This window comes from Silene latifolia, chromosome X, assembly GCF_048544455.1.
Source record: "Silene latifolia isolate original U9 population chromosome X, ASM4854445v1, whole genome shotgun sequence".
NCBI classification, from domain to species: Eukaryota; Viridiplantae; Streptophyta; class Magnoliopsida; order Caryophyllales; family Caryophyllaceae; genus Silene; species Silene latifolia.
The window spans coordinates 107,476,583-107,495,699 of record NC_133537.1 but is presented as its reverse complement, the minus strand read 5'-3'; the positions used below and the strand labels follow the sequence as shown (position 1 = coordinate 107,495,699).

Genomic DNA, 19,117 nt, shown 5'->3' with positions numbered 1-19,117 from the left:
ATTGCATTTCAATCACATGTTTAGTGCATTTCTGTTTGCATTTGTTTTTTATTTTCATTAATTTTAAAAAGAAAAAAAAAATTGAAAATTCAAAAAAAATCAAGAATATCACGTTTACTTTTGCATATAGTTGAGTCGGATTGGAGTTATTAATGATGATTTAGCACTATTAGTCAAATATGCCATTTCTTGCCTTTTCACAGCTGCTTAGTGAGAATTATAAGTGATTTCTCAAATTTTGTTATGGAATTCATTTCGGGTAATTAGACTTGACTTATTACTTTTGGCAAACTACTTATACTTTCTGAGATATAGAGCCTATAACTGGTGACATTCATGACCGGTTAATTTAGGATTGAGAGTAGTACTCCCTTCATTTCATGTTTTGCACGTGTATGAGTTTTGATTGCTTATTGCCTATACGCATTGGTTTGTGGTCGGTATTGCATGTTTTGAGAACTATTGCATCCTCCCCCTTTCTCGTTTTACCCCATTAACTCCACTATAAGCTATAACTGCCAGATGCCCTCAACTACATCCCATACTTAGCCTACCATTGTGCCAAGCTAGGAAGTAGTAGAGGAATTTTTTTCGGATTAGAAGCGGTTTTGGTTCGTTTTGTACTGATGGAGTGAGTATTGATGAGAAGTGAAGGGGATGTTAATGTTTCAGCTGGAAAGAAAGAAAAAAAAAATTTCAGAAAAAATGAAAAAAAAAGGGGACTTACCTGGGCAGAGAGCTCTGGTTGTGATAGGGTGGTCGATTGACTGCCATCACTAGTCGATCGACCACCAGTTCAGAAGATGAAAAAAAAAATGAAAATGAAAGAAAAGAAAAAGAAACAGACAGAAAAAAAAAAAAGAGGAGTTTTGAAAATAATAAGGTTTTGGTTGAATAAGAACGCGCCTCATATGCTTATTTCATGAATTGGAGGCGTTTGTCTTGGGATTTTGTGATGCCTAGTCTTTTAAAGGCATGGTTTATATGTTGAGTTGGAGGAAGAGATACGGTTTCTGATGGTTGAATAGGTACTAGCTTGGCTCTTACCTTCACTTTTTCCATAATTGTTTTGCCTTTCTTTTTCCACTTAACCTCACATATCCAAATCTTGCAATAGTTCGGCATGTAATAGTCTTTGACGGTGGTTATGCGTATGTACGGTAGCTAGAATCATTATTCTTGCTAGTCAAGCATACATGTTTTGTCGGTCGCAGTCTAGGTGAGAGACTGTATTTTTCTTTCCTCTCTTTTACATATAATCTTACCATTTGCTTTGCTGAGGGAAGAGTGACCCGGGAGAGTCCGAATGTATGAGTCTTGCAAGGTCGAACGCCCGATTTAATTCCATGATATGCATAAATTTTTTCACTTGATTTAAGCTTTGCAGTAGTTGACTATGTGCATTAAACGGTTTGGCATTGATTTGTAGCTAGCTCTGAGATGTACTCCTTTCCATTTAGTCTTTTATACGGGTCATAGTGCTTGCTTGGGGACAAGCAAGGTTTGGTTTGGGGAGATTTGATACGTGCATATTCTATACACTTTATCTGCGGTTTTGGCACGTACTTCCATGCATAATTGTTAACTTTAAGCTACTATTTCTCCCGAAACGGTTTACTTTGCATTTTCTATGATTTATTGTAGGAATGAATGGAAGTAAGCTAAATCGAGCCTAAATCGTCCTCCGGAGGCAACTTCAGGGAAGCTTGGAAGAAGGAGGTTCATACTCACTCACCTCGGGATGCGTGCATTGGAGTGAGGAGCTGTTTTTGAAGAAAAGAAGTGTTTCTGCAGAGCACCATCAGTCGATCGACTATGCTGTAAGGTCGATCGACCACTGAAGTACATCAGACGCTACTGGATCGCCACCATCAGTCGATCGACCATACTGATCAGTCGATCGACCGGTCTTCGAGCTGAGAATTATTTCTTCGTGTTAGACTTTTAAAAGCCCAACTTGTAATTAACCTTTAGCATCTTTTTATCAGTAGAACGCAACAATAATTAGGTTATGCTTTTCATTATTGAAGAACTCAGTTTTTAGATCTGGCTTTGCTGACGAAAACCCTCGATTTCGATACTTTATGCTTGAATTCGATTAGTAAGTTTTTATGCAATTCCTTTCTTCTTTTAATTCTTATTATTTCAATTCTTGTTTCATCAATTTAATTCCAGAAATTCATCTCTTGTCCTTTGTCTTTTATTTAAATTCAATCATGTCAATCTTGTTCTTTGTTATCAATTTAGCAATTGTTTTAGTTTTAGTCATGCGTAGCTAATTTCTTTGATTGGGAATTAGGTGAGCCATGGCATAAGTTAGGATTGTTTTGTGGTATGAATTCTTCCGTATTAGTCTTGTTGTCTTTTGATAAATCCCTTTACTAGATTGAAAGATTAGTAATTTGAATTATCGTTAGATTGGAATTTCTCTTGAGTGAAAGCTTTGAGAAATTCCGGGGAACTAGAAGACCGCAAGGTTAATTTGAGCATAGATCGAAAGGCTAGCTTATATTCCCTGAGACCGTATTATAAGACCTCTGCTACTTTACTGACCTGACATTTGTCGTGGTGAACCGAAGTTCCCAGTCTTCTTTTTATCTTGTTGAGAAATTTCATTTTAACAATTAGCCAATTAGTCAACCAATCTCAAAACCCCCCAATTAATTGTTACTTTTATAGACTGAAAAATAGCAAACAAAATCAACCTTGTCTCTCTGTGGTTCGACCCTTACTATCACTAGCTATAGTTTTAGTTTGGAATTATAAATTTAATTTTGATACAAAACGACGGTATCAGTACTCTAATTACTGCCAAAACGACCGTAATGACACCTAGATGACAACCATGAGGTAGACACAAGTGTTTGAGTTACCTTTTATTAACTAATTTACGAAACGTCATAAAATCGCGACATATGCTAAACATGTGGCCCAATCATCACTGGGTGTTTGGCGGGAGGTACAGAAACGAGGTATCTACAGAGCCCCCACTTTGAGTGAGGCTTGGACAAGGCAAAAGTCAAAGTATAGCCCTCAGGTCAATCGAAGATTACAACCTGACGACTATGGCGACGCGAGGCGGTTCAAGGGGTCTGAACCAAGGACCTGTCGTCGGGAACATTTTAGAGTCTGTCGACAATCGGGGAGGGTCGTTTAAAGTCCATTAGACTACGTAAGGAAGCTCGCTAGCCATAAGAAGAGACCATACCTGAGACACCTTCCTCGAGATGCTTCCGGAGGTGCATAGGAGCTAAGGGTAAGCGTAGGAGCTACGTGTAAGACCTAAAGGATATATAGAGGTTGTGCTAAGGTTTGGGACCCTAAAGGAAAACATCGACCGGAAGGAGGCCAAATATAAGTTCAACTTAAGGGGTAATCAAGGTTTGGGTGTAGGAACTCTAAGAAAAGGTGACCCTAAAGGAATATGATCCTAAAGAGGAAATGTGATCCTAAAGAAATATGATCCTAAAAGGAAAAGGTGATCCTAAAGGAATATGATCCTAGGGTTAAGTTTAGGAACTACTGGGTTACTAATTCTTTTTTTAAATGCGTGCGCTTAAGTTTTCTGAGGTATGAGAACTCCAAAAGGATTTATGGGTTTATGAACCTAAGGATGTTGGTGTGGGAGCTTAAAGGTTTATGAATCTAAAGGAAGCCATTTTGGGATCTAAGAATCTAGGGGGTAAGAATCCTAACTTTGGGTTTACAAACCTAAGGAAGGAGGCTTTGGCTTAGGAACTTCTGGAGAACGACACTTTTGCCTAACTTTATGAGGAAACAAAAATGTCAAAGGTAGCAGGACGTAAGCGGGAACTGGTGGGGAAACTGCGTGGGTCATCTTTAAACAAACTTCGATAAGTCTTGGGGTTGATGTTGATCTCCACGTATTGAGAGGGATGATTGTCTGTCCGTGTACTCTCGCTGGGGGAACATAATCGGGAACTGATCTCCATGTCTCGAGAGGGAATGTCTATCCGTGTACTCTCGCTGGGGGAACATAATCGGAAATTGATCTCCATGTCTCGAGAGGGAATGTCTGTCCGTGTACTCTCGCTGGGGGAACAGAATAGAGGTGTGTCGAAACACCTGTCAAAGAATATTCGCTCGTTGTGGCAAGTAAGGTCTTGATAAAGTACTGCTTCTGATACTTACCTGCATGGTTAGTAGCCGCACAAGAATGCAATCTAATATATGCACGTAAGCGATTATCACATGGACCTCGAATGAGGAAACACAAAAGTTGTTTCTTTATAAAAGTTGTTTAAAACTTGTTCAAAGAAATTTGTCGTTTGTAATGCGTTATGCATATTCAAATGGGCTTTAAACACTTGACGGACACGACATAGACCCTACATGGACGCGAGATGTAGACTGACTTAGTTTTGACGCGACACAGCGATGATTCTGACATGGCGCATGGATGACTCTGACAGATTTTGCCTAAGTATGCGCAACCCCTAGCCAAATATGGGTGACAAGGCATATCAGTTATAAAGGTAGAATGGTGTCGGCATATAAAGACAAGGCATGGGCCATGGATCATCTGTCTACTTGGGCTTCATTTACTGCCGTTTGCTATAAAAGAGACCCCTCTTGAGGCACGATGACTTGGAGAATTGATCTAAGATCTTTGTCATTGTCCGGACCGAGTACTAGCTAGACTTAGGGGAATAAAGGAAGGGTGGCATCTTGGAAGAGAAGCCCCCAGGATGAGAAGATGACTCTGGACTTTGGTAAAAAGGAGGCTGGGCGACAATAAGGAGCCCCCAGTATAGAGGTGTTGGTTGTGGAAGGGATGTTAATAGAGGCTGGAAGGTTAAAATAGAGGTTGAAAGTTGATGGTTGAGGTGGTTGATAATTGAGATTGAAGGTTGGAAGTGAGGATGGTTGTGTCCTTGAGGACTGCCTACGTATTCACGTGAAGTGAAATCAAACCAGGTCGTAGTTCTTAGGTTTGGTTAATTTTATTTGGGTGTTGTGGTTGTATCCTTCTTGTGTAAGAAAAGACTGCCTACGTATCCACCTGAAATAGGTGAAAGCAAACGATGCTCGTAGTTCAGGTGTGTGCCTAAGCTATGTTGTTAGGACCTTAAAGTGTAAGGGTCAAAAGGGTAATATTCCTTTGGTGACTCGAAGAATTGATTTAAGACAACTCTCTCTGATCATAGACCAAAGAGGTATAACTAATTTTGTATAAATTTCCTTGTCGCGTGAGCACACCTAAAAGTGGGCCCTAAGGATGAATATGGGTATGTCCCGTCCTAGGTAGCAAAGTATTTGAAGACTCCGTGTATGGGTCAAGGTGAAACTGGATTGGATATTTGGAATGTGGAGCTTGGACATAAGAGGCTTTGATGAACAAATCTCTGAAGCTTGATTTTGTGGAGTTAAGGCTTTATGGGGCTATGGCTTGGAAATGGAGTCTCTTGGCTTGATGTAGCCTGAGCACATAAAGGTAGGTTAAAATGACGTGGGATCAAGTTTCCATGTCTTGGCCCTAAAGGATGGGTATATTTGACAAGCTTGAGAAGATTCTCAAAATTCCTAACTATCTCCCTGTAACGGTCTCGAGAAGGACTTAGGGTGTGATGTGTGAAAGGCTAAGTGAGGGTGCTAGCTAACCATCTTCATTGATGCCTTGATTCTATACTGTAACTTGATTCTATATAGACTTCAGGAGTATTCCGTTTAGTATTTGATTTCAGACTTGTTCTTGATTCAGATTCAGATTCTTGGTCTAGAATATATCTCGGCTTCTTGCTCAGATTTTTTATTCGGTTTTTTGAGGATAACATTGACTTTCGATATTGACTTGTTTGATTGAGCCTTATTCTTTTGACTCTTTTGTCTTGGATTACTGGCATAACTGCGGCCTTGGATATTGACCTCAGTTTCTCTTGTTTGAGCCTTTTGTCTTTCATCATGGCTCGTATCGTCTTGGATGGACTTGAGTCAGACTAGCACCTTTAGTGTGAAACGGGTTGGTCTTTTAGTAACACGGGTTGTTTATTGTGGGGAATGGGCTTGCCTTCCATCATGGATTGTCAACAAGGGAGACGGTCTGGATTCGTCCTAGAATCTCTTGAGATATGCTCGTCCTAAACTAGGGTTATAGTGAGGTTTCTATTGCCAGGCATGGAATAGGTAAGAAGAGAACACGGAGTTTCGGGTCCTCTACAACTTGGAATGGAACAACATTTAAGTGCACTCACATTGACCTGCCATGCGTTGTCGTTATTATTTTTTTTAACAAAAAGGTCTCAAATCAATTCTTGTTGTCACAGGAGAAGGATAAAAGATAATATAGGATAGAATATATGGATGAAAAGTGTATTTTTATTGAAATGAGTAATGAATGTACTTAACATAGACTTGAAAAGACATATGACTCGTGGGACAGCCCCCAGGTTGTCACTAGAAACGGAAATGGACACGAAGAAAGACACTAGAACAAAAATATGGGATAGAAAGCCTAAGACTCGGACTCGGACTCGGACTCGGACTTTGACTCGATTTCAGATCTAGACTCGTAATCATCGGCCCACGCTTGAACGTTTACTCTTCCAGCAATTGGCTTCGGCGTCTGACTTTGAGCATTCACCCATTTGAGCACCTCATCCTCAACATTGGGAACATTGGAAGGATAACAGTCAAGAAGAGTTTCTTGATAAGTGGTATATCGATGAGGATTGCCTAAGCTACCTTATGGGTTAAAAGTTGAGAGGGACAACTTCCCGTTTTCGATCATATCCTGAATGACATGTTTTAATTTGTAACATTTCTCTGTATCATGCCCTTTGCCTCTATGGTATTTGCAGTAGACGTTCTCATCCCAGAATTTGGATTTCTTCTCTGGGTTAGGCATAGGTCCTATAGGCTTCAACATTCGTTGTTCCATGAGTCTCTGAAGGGCATCGGTGTATATAATACCAATGTTGGTAAATTTCCTAGGGGGTGTATCCTTTTTCTCGGAAGCCTTTGTGAATGACCTTGAAGAGTTGTTAGGTTTCTTTGATGAAGGCTCCATGAGGTTGCCTTTGTTGATTTTGATTCTTGGATGAGAAGAACTAAGAATAGCATCCACTTGTTGCTTTCTCCTTAGGACTGTCAAGTTGAGGGTTTGTCTGGACACTTTTCATTTTGAGAATTTGGGCATCAAGCTTCTTATCCATTTCAGCAAATTGATTCTCCATGCTGGAAAGCCGAGAGTTTAGGCTATCAATAGCTCCCTCTATTTTGGAAAATTTGTTGTTGAAGGCAATGGAAAGCATGAGCATTTCACTTTGGATATCGTCATCTTCGAGGACATTGATTTCTTCATCGTCACGAGGATTGAGGAGATGAGAACAGTCTAGAGATGATTCTTCGTCATGTTTAATGATATTAGACCCAAGAGGGTCGATTTTCTTAGATTGCGCGACAGAAGGTGGCTTAGTAAGCTTGCCTTCTTCGATCATATCTTGGATGGTGTGTTTCAAGAGAAAACACTCTTCAATATCATGGCCTCTACCTTGGTGATATAAGCAATATTTGTTGCCCTTCCAGAGGTTCACCTGTTTCTCTAGTGGTGGATCCGGAGTCGGTCCTATTGGATGTAGCTTGCCTTGGGCAGAGAGTCTCTTCAAAGCATCGGCATAAGACATGCCTAAATCGGTAAGCACCCTTTGATGCCTCCCAGGTTTCCTTTTAGCTGTTTTCGGCTTTCTAGGACGATGGTTATTGCAAGAGGTAAGCTTTGGACGACCTAGACTAGAAGTTTCTCTAGGTGGCGTGTTCTTTTCCACCATTATATTCTCGAGGGTGAGGACGTGAATGCTCAAATTTTCCACTGTAGCTTGAACTCCTAGGACCATGGCATAAACGTCTTGGAGAGACACGGTGATGGTGGCTTGATCTGCTTCGTGACTTTGCTGATTGACAGAACTTGCTGGATTCCTACTCAACAGAAATGACGCGCATTACACTCGATTCGACATGGGATCACGCATACTAAGGCAACAAACAAAGGAAGGGATAAGATGACAAATCTAGACTTGACTTGTGAATTCGTGAAACGTCGTGAGCGACTTCTCGTGTTTGAATTCACGGTTCTTGACTTTTAATTTTAGGCTCGAGTGTTAACTTTGACGGAGTGGCCCTCATATGGTTGACCTTATTGACGGGATTGATGACACGTGTTGATTATAATTTGTGTGTTTAAGACAGACTTGACTCGAGGTTCGGGTATGTGTGTCCCGAACATGTCATTAGGAGAATTCAAGAAACGGATTTTGGAATGACTTGATGTGTTAGCCTCGAGTGCGTGAGTCGAGGTGTGGAAATGTTTACACTAGTAGAAAAACCCCCTACGGTGGCGGTTATAAATGACCTTTTACGACGGTTTTTAGAGATTTAGGGTGCGTCGTTTATCGCGGCGTCGTATAAACTTTACGGCGGTTGTAGGCTGTTATTAAACCGCCACTATAGCTATCTTATAATGGCGGTTGTTATACAAAACCGCCATTATAAACTTATCTAATACGACGGTTTTTATACAAGAACCGCCATTGTAATTCATCAAAACCGCCACCATAGGTATTTCAAAATAAATTTACCCTCAAACCCGACACTACATGTTATCTATAACGTCGGTTGTAGCTACAGAACCGTCATGATAGGTTAGTATAACGTCGGTTGTAGTTAAGAAACCGCCATTACAGGTATTTATAACGTCGGTTGATTGTTGAAGAACCGCCATTAAAGGCGAATTTTTTTTTGATTTTTTTTTTGTTTGGTAACCTTTTAGCGTCGGTTTTAAAGAAACCGTCGTGATAAGTATATTTATATTTTTTTTTAAAAAAAAAAAAATCTACGGAAATTTTAGCAGCACCTCCTCATAAATATTATGATTCCAAATACTATATGAACCAAAGAAGACCTGTGAATAGAAATTTAACCACATTTATAATATTCCAAACGCCACAAGTCCAACAGACTAATAACATCCATGTGCCATTACATCCAACAAAATAACATCATCACTAGCTATCACCAAAAAATACATTCAACCGTATGAGTAACACAAGCCTTAGTTGATAACTAATCTACAAATTCGGTAAACAATTCGTAGCCCACTCTTCTTTGATCTCATAAATGTCGGCATCTGACATAGTTGAATTCGCCATAAGTTATAGTTGACAAATAGATCAATTAGTAAGAATATAAAGCTATAACTAGATAAATAAACCATACCAAGAATTTAAATAATATATACCTTCTCAAATTGTTCTTCATTGCTCCTTGTAAATAAAAAAGTTATGTTGTACATCCACTTCATGACATAATAACCACACTCGTAATTATTTGGTTGTTGGGGACACTAAAATTTAAAGGAAAAAAATCATATTAATTATATAGCATGTAAAATAAAGTTAGTTGTTACAATATAAAAGGAGTATATTTTACTTACCACGATGTGATCTTTAATGATGAGCTTATTATTCTTTCTAGCGAAATTACGCCTTCCGCCTTGAGCGCAATGTAAAAACCAAGCGTTTTCTAGTCTTCCTTTTATGTCCAATTTCTTTTTTGTTTTTTGGTCTGAATCCAAAATATAAATAGTATTTAGCCCCAAACAAGTAACGATCAACATCCAATGGTTGCTAGAGATATAAGTTCATAGTTAGAGTTACTATTACTAAATCATATATTATTATAAAACATAAAAATAAATTAAAACAGATAAAATTATTACCTCTCATAAAATGCGCCCAAGATATAATTCTTTTCCTCTTGAATCTTCCAGACATGTGCAATATAATCTTCACATTGTCGCCCGTTTTGCATATATTCAGAAAGTTTCACCGGACACATGTATCCGACTACATTCGCTGCTTCGCTTTGAGTAGCACATTGATGCAAAAAACTACATACAACGATTATATTAGTAAACGAAGAATGAATGAACGAAAAACAATATATAACGAATAAGTAGAAAAAATCTCAGATTAAATAATACAATGTTTTACTAATAATACGTACCTTCCCCAAATTTGAAGCATCACAACATTTAGCCTTTGATTTCTTAACATTTGCCTAATCTCGACAATAGTTAAAAAGCTCCTTACGCTACCTTCTTTGTAATTATAAACCGACTCATCTATCACCATCTCGATTGTAGCATTTTTGGACAAGGAACACAACTTCTCTTCTAAAGAACGACCCAAAAAACCTAATTTCCCAACCTCTTCTACACTTAAAGGTCTAACGTCGTCTTGTTCTTCATCACATGACGCCTTATTATTACCTTCTACCGATGCCTTTTCAAGAGACTTAGCATTCATAATAAAAACAAGTTAAATTCAGCTCACAATATACTGATTAATTAGTATTAATATACGAAATGATGATACTTACTTGCTTTCGAACTTTATTAGCGGACTCCTCCGTGTTTTTGAATCTGTCTTTTCTCTTGAGATTTCGAGTCTTAGAATTGACCTTAATAATAAAAAAAAAAAAAAAAAAAAGAGAGAGGAAACAAATGAGAGGCATAATCACCATATCAAGCTATAAGGAAGTTCAATAAATGCAATATACCAAATATGGACCACAAACGAGAATGACCAGTTTATAGTTATAGTTTATAGCCATAGTTTATAGCCTGATGCCTGCATTACTACGCAACCACAACGGAACAAAAATGGTGTAATACTACCTAAATAATGGTCAACAGAAAGCGCAAACATTAACACTAATTCTAAAGATTTTTGTGTAATTACCTCGTTTTCTTCTAATAAAATCAAGGATTTGGGCCATTGGGCAAAGCTACCCGCTGCATCACCGACCATTGTGAATCTGGTCCACGGCAATGGAAGTGGTACATCACCGCATATGACATTGTCGATGCAAACATGGGCATTCTCCATGGTTAATGGTTTGTTGTGTACCATTTTACCTTGTACCCATGGAAAAACCATTCCATGAGCAACAATGGTCAATTCCCCGTTCACGTGTAGAGCTAGCCGACAACGAACAGTTTCCTACACGCATTACACTATTGCTGCATGCTCTGACTGGTTGAGGCAGGAGAATATCAATGTCAGGCATAAATATGTCAAACTTTTAATGTAGCCTTATCCCAAACAGTAATTAGGAAGGGTGGTTTTGAAGTATAAATTCTCACATATTGTAGGTTCACAATTGCTATTACATATTGAAATACTTTATTTGATCTTTTCAATGTAGTAGTTGATGCATTCTAACCGTTTGATTAATCGCTTGAACAAGGATGAGTTTCACGACCTTTAGGGTATTCACAAATGATTTTCATTATCGGCTATTATTTTATATATCGTTTAAATTTTTTTAGTTGGTCTAATAATCCAAGGATGATGCTAAAAATGTGTATTCTGTTTAGCTAGCATGTTACTCCGGACATCTTTGTACAAGGTTTTGATTTTATGAAAAGTCTTCAGTTTAGAGACTTTGGCTCCTTAATATCAGAGGAAAGGAATGATCATGAGGTTGGGTTTCGGGCTTTATAGACACTTGATAAAAGTACAACAATTCTTTAATTGCTCTCAAACCTGTAATTTCAAGTTTTGATTTCAACATAAAAGAAATAATCAGTTAGTCTTATTTAAGACGGAGGTATCCTTCTTCTATATAAAAACGGGTCAGAGTTGTGACAATTCTTTTGCTTTTTCCCATAAATTTGGCATTTGTGTTTTTCCTTCTATTTGACCCATCTTAAGAGTAAAACACATATACCTGTTTAAACAAGAAATTTCCAAGATATAATTGCTATCTTTTTTATGTAAACTTTTAATGCCACAAAATTATAAAATTTTATTATGAAACTTTCTTAAACTTATTTATTTTTTTTCCTCTCGCAGGATTTTTTTTTTTTCGTTTCTATAATCATCACTCATTTATTTGCATTTCAAGTTAAGCTAACGGAGTACTATTCTTTGGTTTTGGAATGTGAGGTAATGAAACAAAATGACTCTCAAAATCTATAACAGTTGGTGATGTACTCATGATACAACTTTAGGAGTCAACTGGATATAGACGTGGCAAATAGGTCATTCGCATACAACTGTTAAAAGTCATTTCACATATGCTTGTGATTTGGGGTCAGGTTGGATAATGGATGTGTTATCATCGTCATTGGGTTATTTGGGGTATGGATCGGTTCGGTGGCAGTAAAGTTCGGGATGGTCTGGTCTGGTTGAGTCGATTCAGATTTTGGTTCATACTTGAATTATTATGTCGGGTACTCGGGTATGGGTCAAACTGGTCGGGTCACTTTTGTCAATTCTAATACAAAACAGCCTCTCCGCCATTCATCAAATGAGCGAGGTCGAGAACATTTGATATTTTGATCCTTTTACCTCGTGTGAGTGGGATCAAAATACCAAATAAGGGACCTTGTTATAATCATCACTCATTTAATGATTATGACCCTATAGGACTATTAATTGTGGAACTTGATTCTAGCAAAAGCTGAACAATGCTTCAATGAACATATTCATATTTGTGATTTTGTGCCGTTTCTTTGCGAGCAGGGTAAGTCAGACGGTTGGAGCATTACTGCATAGATTACGACTGCCATACCAAGGAAATGAGTCACTCGGCAAAATCAGGATAACTGGACTTTCCATGAAAAGATGGTTTCAGCCACAACTTGTTCCATCACTTGGTAGTAAACAATCAGAACTAGGCTTATTCCAGTTAGGTTTAACAAAATGGATATCAAACCGACGACGCAGCATTCGTACTGGCAATATTTTACCAACCTAAAACACAATATTTTACCAACCTAAAACAAGTACTCAATTTATACTAATAGAGAAGCTACTTTGTATAATTCAATAATTCATAATTCAATAACACAACAATACAATAACGATTAATTTGATGATAGTGATAAAGATTTAAATGAAGAAACAGTAATTGCAATTAAATATGGTCAAACCGTACCTTCGATGTTCTTGCGGATAAAGGGCGGTGGCTTTGTATCGTTGCTTGTGCGTTGTTGCCGGAAACAACCAGTATAGAGAGGAGTTCGAAAATTATGGTTACCGGAATTGAAATTGGAATTGATGATTGAATTGAGTCAAAGAATAGTCGATGTAATCGGCCCAAACAACAAGTTCTGACGAACTTAATCAATACTTCGTCGGAGGGCGGCGTGAGGAAGCATGTTTTCGATTGCCGGAGTTAAATTGTGAGGGGATGCGAGGTTTTGGCGGTTGAAGTGAAGAAGACGAAGCAGCCGCTTACAGTATATGGCGAAGGGTTTTGGCGGCCAATGAAATACGTGTTTGTATGCTAAAGGTATTTGGACTTTTTGGCGGTTTTATTTTTGTTTTTATAATTTTTCTATTAACGTCGGTTTTAGTTAGAAACCGACATAAAAACATATTATGGCGGTTTTTTAGTCTAAAAATTTATAACTTTGTATTAACTTTTAGCATCATTTTTACGTCGGTTGTTAATAGAACCGCCACTATTAAACTATGGTGGCGTTTCCTATTTAGAACCGCCATAAAAAGCTTATGTTATCACGGCGGTTCTTACTTAAACCGCCACTATAAACCTCCTATATACAAAAAAATTTCCTTCCCACCAAATTATTGGGCTTTTCGCGTCGTTTCTATTAGAACCGCCACGATAACTGCGTCGTAATAGGTGTTTTTTCTACTAGTGTTAGATCCTAATTGAGTTGGGGTAGGGAGTCCAAAATGACGGCGTGATGCCTTAGGACTTGACTTGAATTTTGAAAAGACCCAAAATGTAAAGGAAGACGAGTTTATGACTCGACAGAGTTCCGACTAGGACATAGTCGGTTTGAAATCTGACTCTGACTTAGCCCAATTGAATTTAAATATTTACATTTACACGGTTTGAAAAATATTTTGGTTTTTTTTGGATTTTTTTTTGGTTTCTTTTTTGTTTTTACGTTTTTTTTGTATTTGTATTTGGTTTTGAAATGGGTTTTAGGCCTGAAGTTTGACTCGACATATGGACAGAGTTTAGGCTTATTTTGCGCTATTTTGAAAATGTTTACATTTTGAAAAGGATTTTATTTTACAAAATTTCATCATGGTTTTGTTTACAAAATAGCGATCACGTATTATACAAGTATTCATACAGGCATTATAATGGTATGATGAGTGCATTTAAAAGGGTTTTGGTTTAAAAGGTGGGTTGCCATACCGAACAATCAAACCCGGGGTCTGTGGAAAGGCTCGTACCAAACAGGAGTAAGACCGATTCCTAGTCCATTTCCTCGAGTAGTGAAAGTCCTTGATACAAACAGGAGTACGTACCATGGTATGGTTGACGTCAATCGCTATCCATCCTTAGGCCCAAATAAGAATTTGGACCGTTTAGACGGGACGATTGGTCGAATGGGTTGGGTTGGGCCTAGGAAGGCCGAATAAACGATCTAGGAAGACCGAGTTATGAAAACCAACAACTGTCTCGTACAAACTATTCCATAACCATGTTCAAGTTTCACCCTTTTGGCTACACGTAAGTGTATTATCCCCAGCGGAGCCGCCAAACTGTGGACATGGGCCCACGGGGGCGCTTGGGAACAAGCGTTTGCATTTGTGGAGTCGCCACCAATTTATTGTGGAAAATTGGAAACCGTTCGAATACCTCGTGCCACGTCAAGACACAAAGTAGTGACATGAACACCAAGAACTCATTACCCTTAGCATTCTATGTCTAGAATGACTCTCGTGGATGCCAATGAACACGGATGTTCACAGAGATCTGGAGTAAGGGGTGAGGGTACGTATTAGGAAGCTCTTTTGATCGAACACCTAATCCCGCCCGCCTCGATAGCGGCCTCTACTAATGATTAGGGAAATTGTCTATACTCGATATATTGTTGATTATATGCATGCAATGCAACATTCATTAGATTAATCCTAACATGTGAAGAATTAGACTAAGTCGGTGAACAAGTAATTAGCACATAAATTGGGGTCGAAGTGAATGTTAGATTAATTACATGTGAGAGCAAGTAAATAATCATACATAATAAATACGAATATGAAATAAAGAAATAAATTACAATTGATAAACTTGAATTTACGTCATAAAAATGTCCAAAAGAGTTTTACAAATAAAATAAAAGAATAAATGAAAATTGGAAAATTGGAAAAAATATGGAAATTGAAAATTGATTTAAATTAGGAAAATAAGGAAATTTGAAGAAAAGGAAAATTTGCAAAATAAGGAAAATATGAAAATTTGGAAAATATGAAAATTTGGAAAATAAGGAAATTTGGAAAATAAGGAAAATATGAAGAAAAAGGAAAATATGGAAATTATGGAAATTATGGAAAATATAGTGAATATGGAAATTATGGAAAATATGGTGAATATGGTAATAATGATAATAATGGTTAATTAAAATCCTAATTAGAAACCCTACGTCAAAACGAGAAGAGTTCAGAGGCAGAAACCACCTCAGAACAGGCGCAGCATCTGCTGCGTCCTCTGGAAGAGGCGCAGCACTTCCTGCGTCTGTTCTTGATTGGGTTCTGACTGTGAAAGTCAGACTCGCGGTTTTTTAATGTTCGTTGGTTAATTTACATTGCTTTATTGATTGGTAACTCGAGTAGAAGTGATTAATTGATTTACATGCATCTGGGATCGTCATGAAGGGAAAGAAAACAATTTAAAACGAATTATTATAAGTTAGATATTATTTACAATTTGAAATTGATTTATATACAAACTTGAAGTTAATGGTGGAAACAAAAGATTACGAATTGATGAAGAAAACAGATTTAAAACATGTATCAAAGACGAAATCAAGGGACTTGATATGAACGAATCGAGTCTCTAAAATCCGAGTTTGAATTTGTGACGAAAACCCACAAATATTAATTATAAGGGATTTAAGTCGAAAATTATTGAAAATGATTCATAAAAACTAATTTGAAAATTATCAGGTGAAATAAGGGAAAGAACGAAGAAAGAAACATAAAAGACGAAAGGAACAAAAACCCGACGAAGAAGAAGAAGTGCATCAATCGAAAGCGACTGGAAGAGGCGCAGGCAGATCTCGCGCCCTTTTCTGGGCGCATCGATTGATGCGATTCTTCCCCACGTCAGATCTGTGTTACTTCCGTTAAAAAGAGTTTTAAAAGACGGTTTCGAGCATGCTTATGACATAAATTCTTACATTAATTATAATACAGAAAATAAATACATTAAATAAAATACATTAAATAAAATTGGGATTTTACACCCTCAGACTTACATGTTAGCGTCGCGAGATTTAACTAAATCGGTTTTTAGTGGTAACTCGACTCGATCTATAATGCAAATATGAAAGTGCCCTTGAAAAAGGATTTAAAAGCAAATTGAATTGATTAATTGATTATGCTGTAGTGGAGTTGGTCAAATTGGTCGGTCATGCAAAACGAGGCTGGTACTCGGAAGGATCCGAGCTTACTTGGTCGAAAGTTCAAGCACGAAGGCGCCAATAAGCAAGAGCGTGGTCTTAGAATGCAAAGGGAGAAGAGAAGAGCGGACACTCGCGTGAGAAATATGTGAGACCGAAGGTCTCTATTTATACTAATCACACGGAGGGAATTAGGAAAGGAGAGAAAGATCCAGAAATAACCGACTTAGGTTAAACACGGAAACTTGGACAAAAAGAAAACCTTGAGGAAAAGGCGCAGCAGGTGTTGCGTCCCTTGGAAGTGGCGCAACACTTGCTGCGTCCTTTCCTCAGCGGGTTCCTCCTGCGGAAGAAAGCGCGTTTGACAGCCTGTCGTATTTTAGGCATAACTCTCTCTACAAGACTCGGATTAAGGTGATTTTGGTAGCGTTGGAAAGCTAAGAAAGAGATCTAGAACTTACTTTGAAATAGACCTGACCCAAAAAAGTCGTTATCACCTCGTAAAACGGGCCTAAAAGTCGGGTTATCATTTTAGCTAAATGAAATGCACATTTTGTAATGTAAACTTTTAGTTTATCCTAAAGAAGTGACATGGGACTCAAAATGAGAATAATCATGACATTTTATGACATCCTAACCTTAGGTAGACAAGCACATTGCTTTGACTCGTGATTTGACGGTTTTAGGAAATGAAGACGGTTTTTGACCCAGACTCCAAATGTACTCTAATTACTGCCAAAACGACCGTAATGACACCTAGATGACAACCATGAGGTAGACACAAGTGTTTGAGTTACCTTTTATTAACCGATTTACGAAACGTCATAAAATTGCGACATATGCTAAATATGCGGCCCAATCATCACTGGGTGTTTGGCGGGAGGTACAGAAACGAGGTATCTACACTACTATATTTATTAGTTGAGCCAGTTGGTTTATTTTTGATAGGGTTGCGACAGCCGTGTCAAATTTTGGCGCTATTGCCGGGGAGGTGGCGTAATTTTGTTGCTTTATTTTAAGTTTGACTCTCGTCTCAAGGAATTTATTCCTTGAGACTGATCTCATATTTTTCTCTAGTGCTTTATTAGTGTTGCAGGAAATCTGTCCTAGCAGAGAACATTGTCATACCTGCTGTCCTTTCAACTCTGCTTGCTAAAATGTCGAACATCGCCAGTCACTCAGAACCTACGGTGGATTCTCTGCCTAAAGGTTTCCTACTTCCTACTACAGATGCATGCACCTTTGGGATTCATCCATCCTACATACAGTTGGTTGAGAGAAATCTCTTCAAGGGGGTACCTGGCGAGGATCCGCGTAAGCATATAGAGTTATTTACGGAGTATTGTTCTACCATTCCTTTAGCTGCTGGGGTGACACAGAATAGGGTCAAGGGAGTCCTTTTTCCTTTTTCTTTGACTGATGATGCTCGAGAATGGCTGAGAAATCATGATAGGGAAGCTGCTGGTGTTACTGGCTGGAATTCCCTAACCCTGGCCTTCAATAGAACGTATTTTCCACTACAACGCACTAATACGTTGAGAGGCCAAATCACTGCATTCACACAACTGCCTACTGAAGATCTGAATGGAGCTTGGACTAGGTTCAAGAAACTTGTTCGTTCTGTACCTCATCGCGGTTTCCAACGTTGGTTCTTTTGCACCCATTTTACAATGGGTTATATGCTGATCAAAGAGCCATATTGGATAATGCAGCAAAAGGGAGGTTCCAGAAAAATGTTGAAGATGATAAGGGATGGTTTCTTATTGAAGATATGGCCATTCATGTAGCTGAATATGGAAATTCCAGAGGAGGCAGACGGGTGAATGAAAGAGCTGGTGACTCTTTTATAACTGGAGTGGAAATTTTTGATGAGAAGTATAACAATTCAGAGACTCTACAAATTACAGGTGATCATGAGCAAGTTCATGCCATGATTGAGCAAGAGGTGATTTGTGGTAGATGTGGTGCGGAAGGACATGATCCTATCACTTGTATGGCGGATGTAGAGCAAGTTCGTGCTTACCGACAATTCAAGCAAGGAGTTCCGTTCTCTAAACTCTATGAAGACTTGACCATGCCAAGTACCTCTAGTCTTCCTAATCCGATGCCACAACAGGTCGATTCACTTCCTACAAATGTAGAAATTGCGGAGTTGAAGTCCTTGGTGCTATCCTTAGCACTTCAACTTGAAAGAAAGTCGGACAAAACTTAAAATTATATAGAAAAGTTGCAAGACCAAGTCGCGCAACTTACATCCGAGCAAGTAAATCAAGTGAATCGCCCACCTCATTGCGATCCGATAAATGCAATCAATCTCCGAAGTGGTCTTACATACGATGGACAAAAAATGCCGGAAAATGATGATATAATTGTTAACGAAATTCCGGAAACTGTTTTGGAGGAATTAATTGAATATGTCCCTGCTGAGCATCGTCCATCAACTCGATCGAGTGGTTTGTCCTTCGAAAATACTCGATCAAGTAACCCAGCCTTTCGATCGAATAGTGCCCAATTAGATGTTCTCGATCGAGAGGTATGCATCCCTCGATCGAGTGATTCATCTGAAGAAAACTCTCGATCGAGTACAAGTAACAGAGCCGCGGCTGTTTCAAAGCATAAACCCGCTGATGTGTCGTCTTCCCCTGCTGCGGAGATGCCACATTTAGACAAAGGTAAAGAGAAAGTCGCAGATCCACTTATTGTTACCAA

At 38.4% G+C, this 19,117-nt stretch overlaps 1 protein-coding gene across 1 annotated transcript; it reads right to left on the bottom strand.

Moving 5' to 3' along the window:
* Positions 1–8,923: 8,923 nt before the first annotated feature.
* On the bottom strand, positions 8,924–13,313 carry LOC141623516 (uncharacterized). Its single transcript, XM_074439622.1, has 8 exons — positions 12,961–13,313; positions 10,758–11,051; positions 10,396–10,476; positions 10,021–10,310; positions 9,734–9,904; positions 9,449–9,579; positions 9,254–9,358; positions 8,924–9,142 (listed from the first exon to the last, which is right to left on the bottom strand). Exons 2-6 carry the CDS (start codon positions 10,953–10,955, stop codon positions 9,495–9,497), a joined length of 825 nt encoding a protein of 274 aa, XP_074295723.1. The 5' UTR covers positions 10,956–11,051; positions 12,961–13,313; the 3' UTR covers positions 8,924–9,142; positions 9,254–9,358; positions 9,449–9,494.
* Between the last annotated feature and the right edge of the window lie 5,804 nt (positions 13,314–19,117).

What these genes read in the sequence shown, in the direction of transcription:
- LOC141623516 (XM_074439622.1), bottom strand. Translation starts at nt 10,955, where the DNA reads ATGGTTTTTCCATGGGTACAAGGTAAAATGGTACACAACAAACCATTA. An exon ending in ATGCTTCAAATTTGGGGAAG is followed by an intron (nt 9,905 to 10,020) that starts GTACGTATTATT and finishes CGTTGTATGTAG; the next exon opens with TTTTTTGCATCAATGTGCTA. An exon ending in TTGGGCGCATTTTATGAGAG is followed by an intron (nt 9,580 to 9,733) that starts GTAATAATTTTA and finishes TTTTGGATTCAG; the next exon opens with ACCAAAAAACAAAAAAGAAA.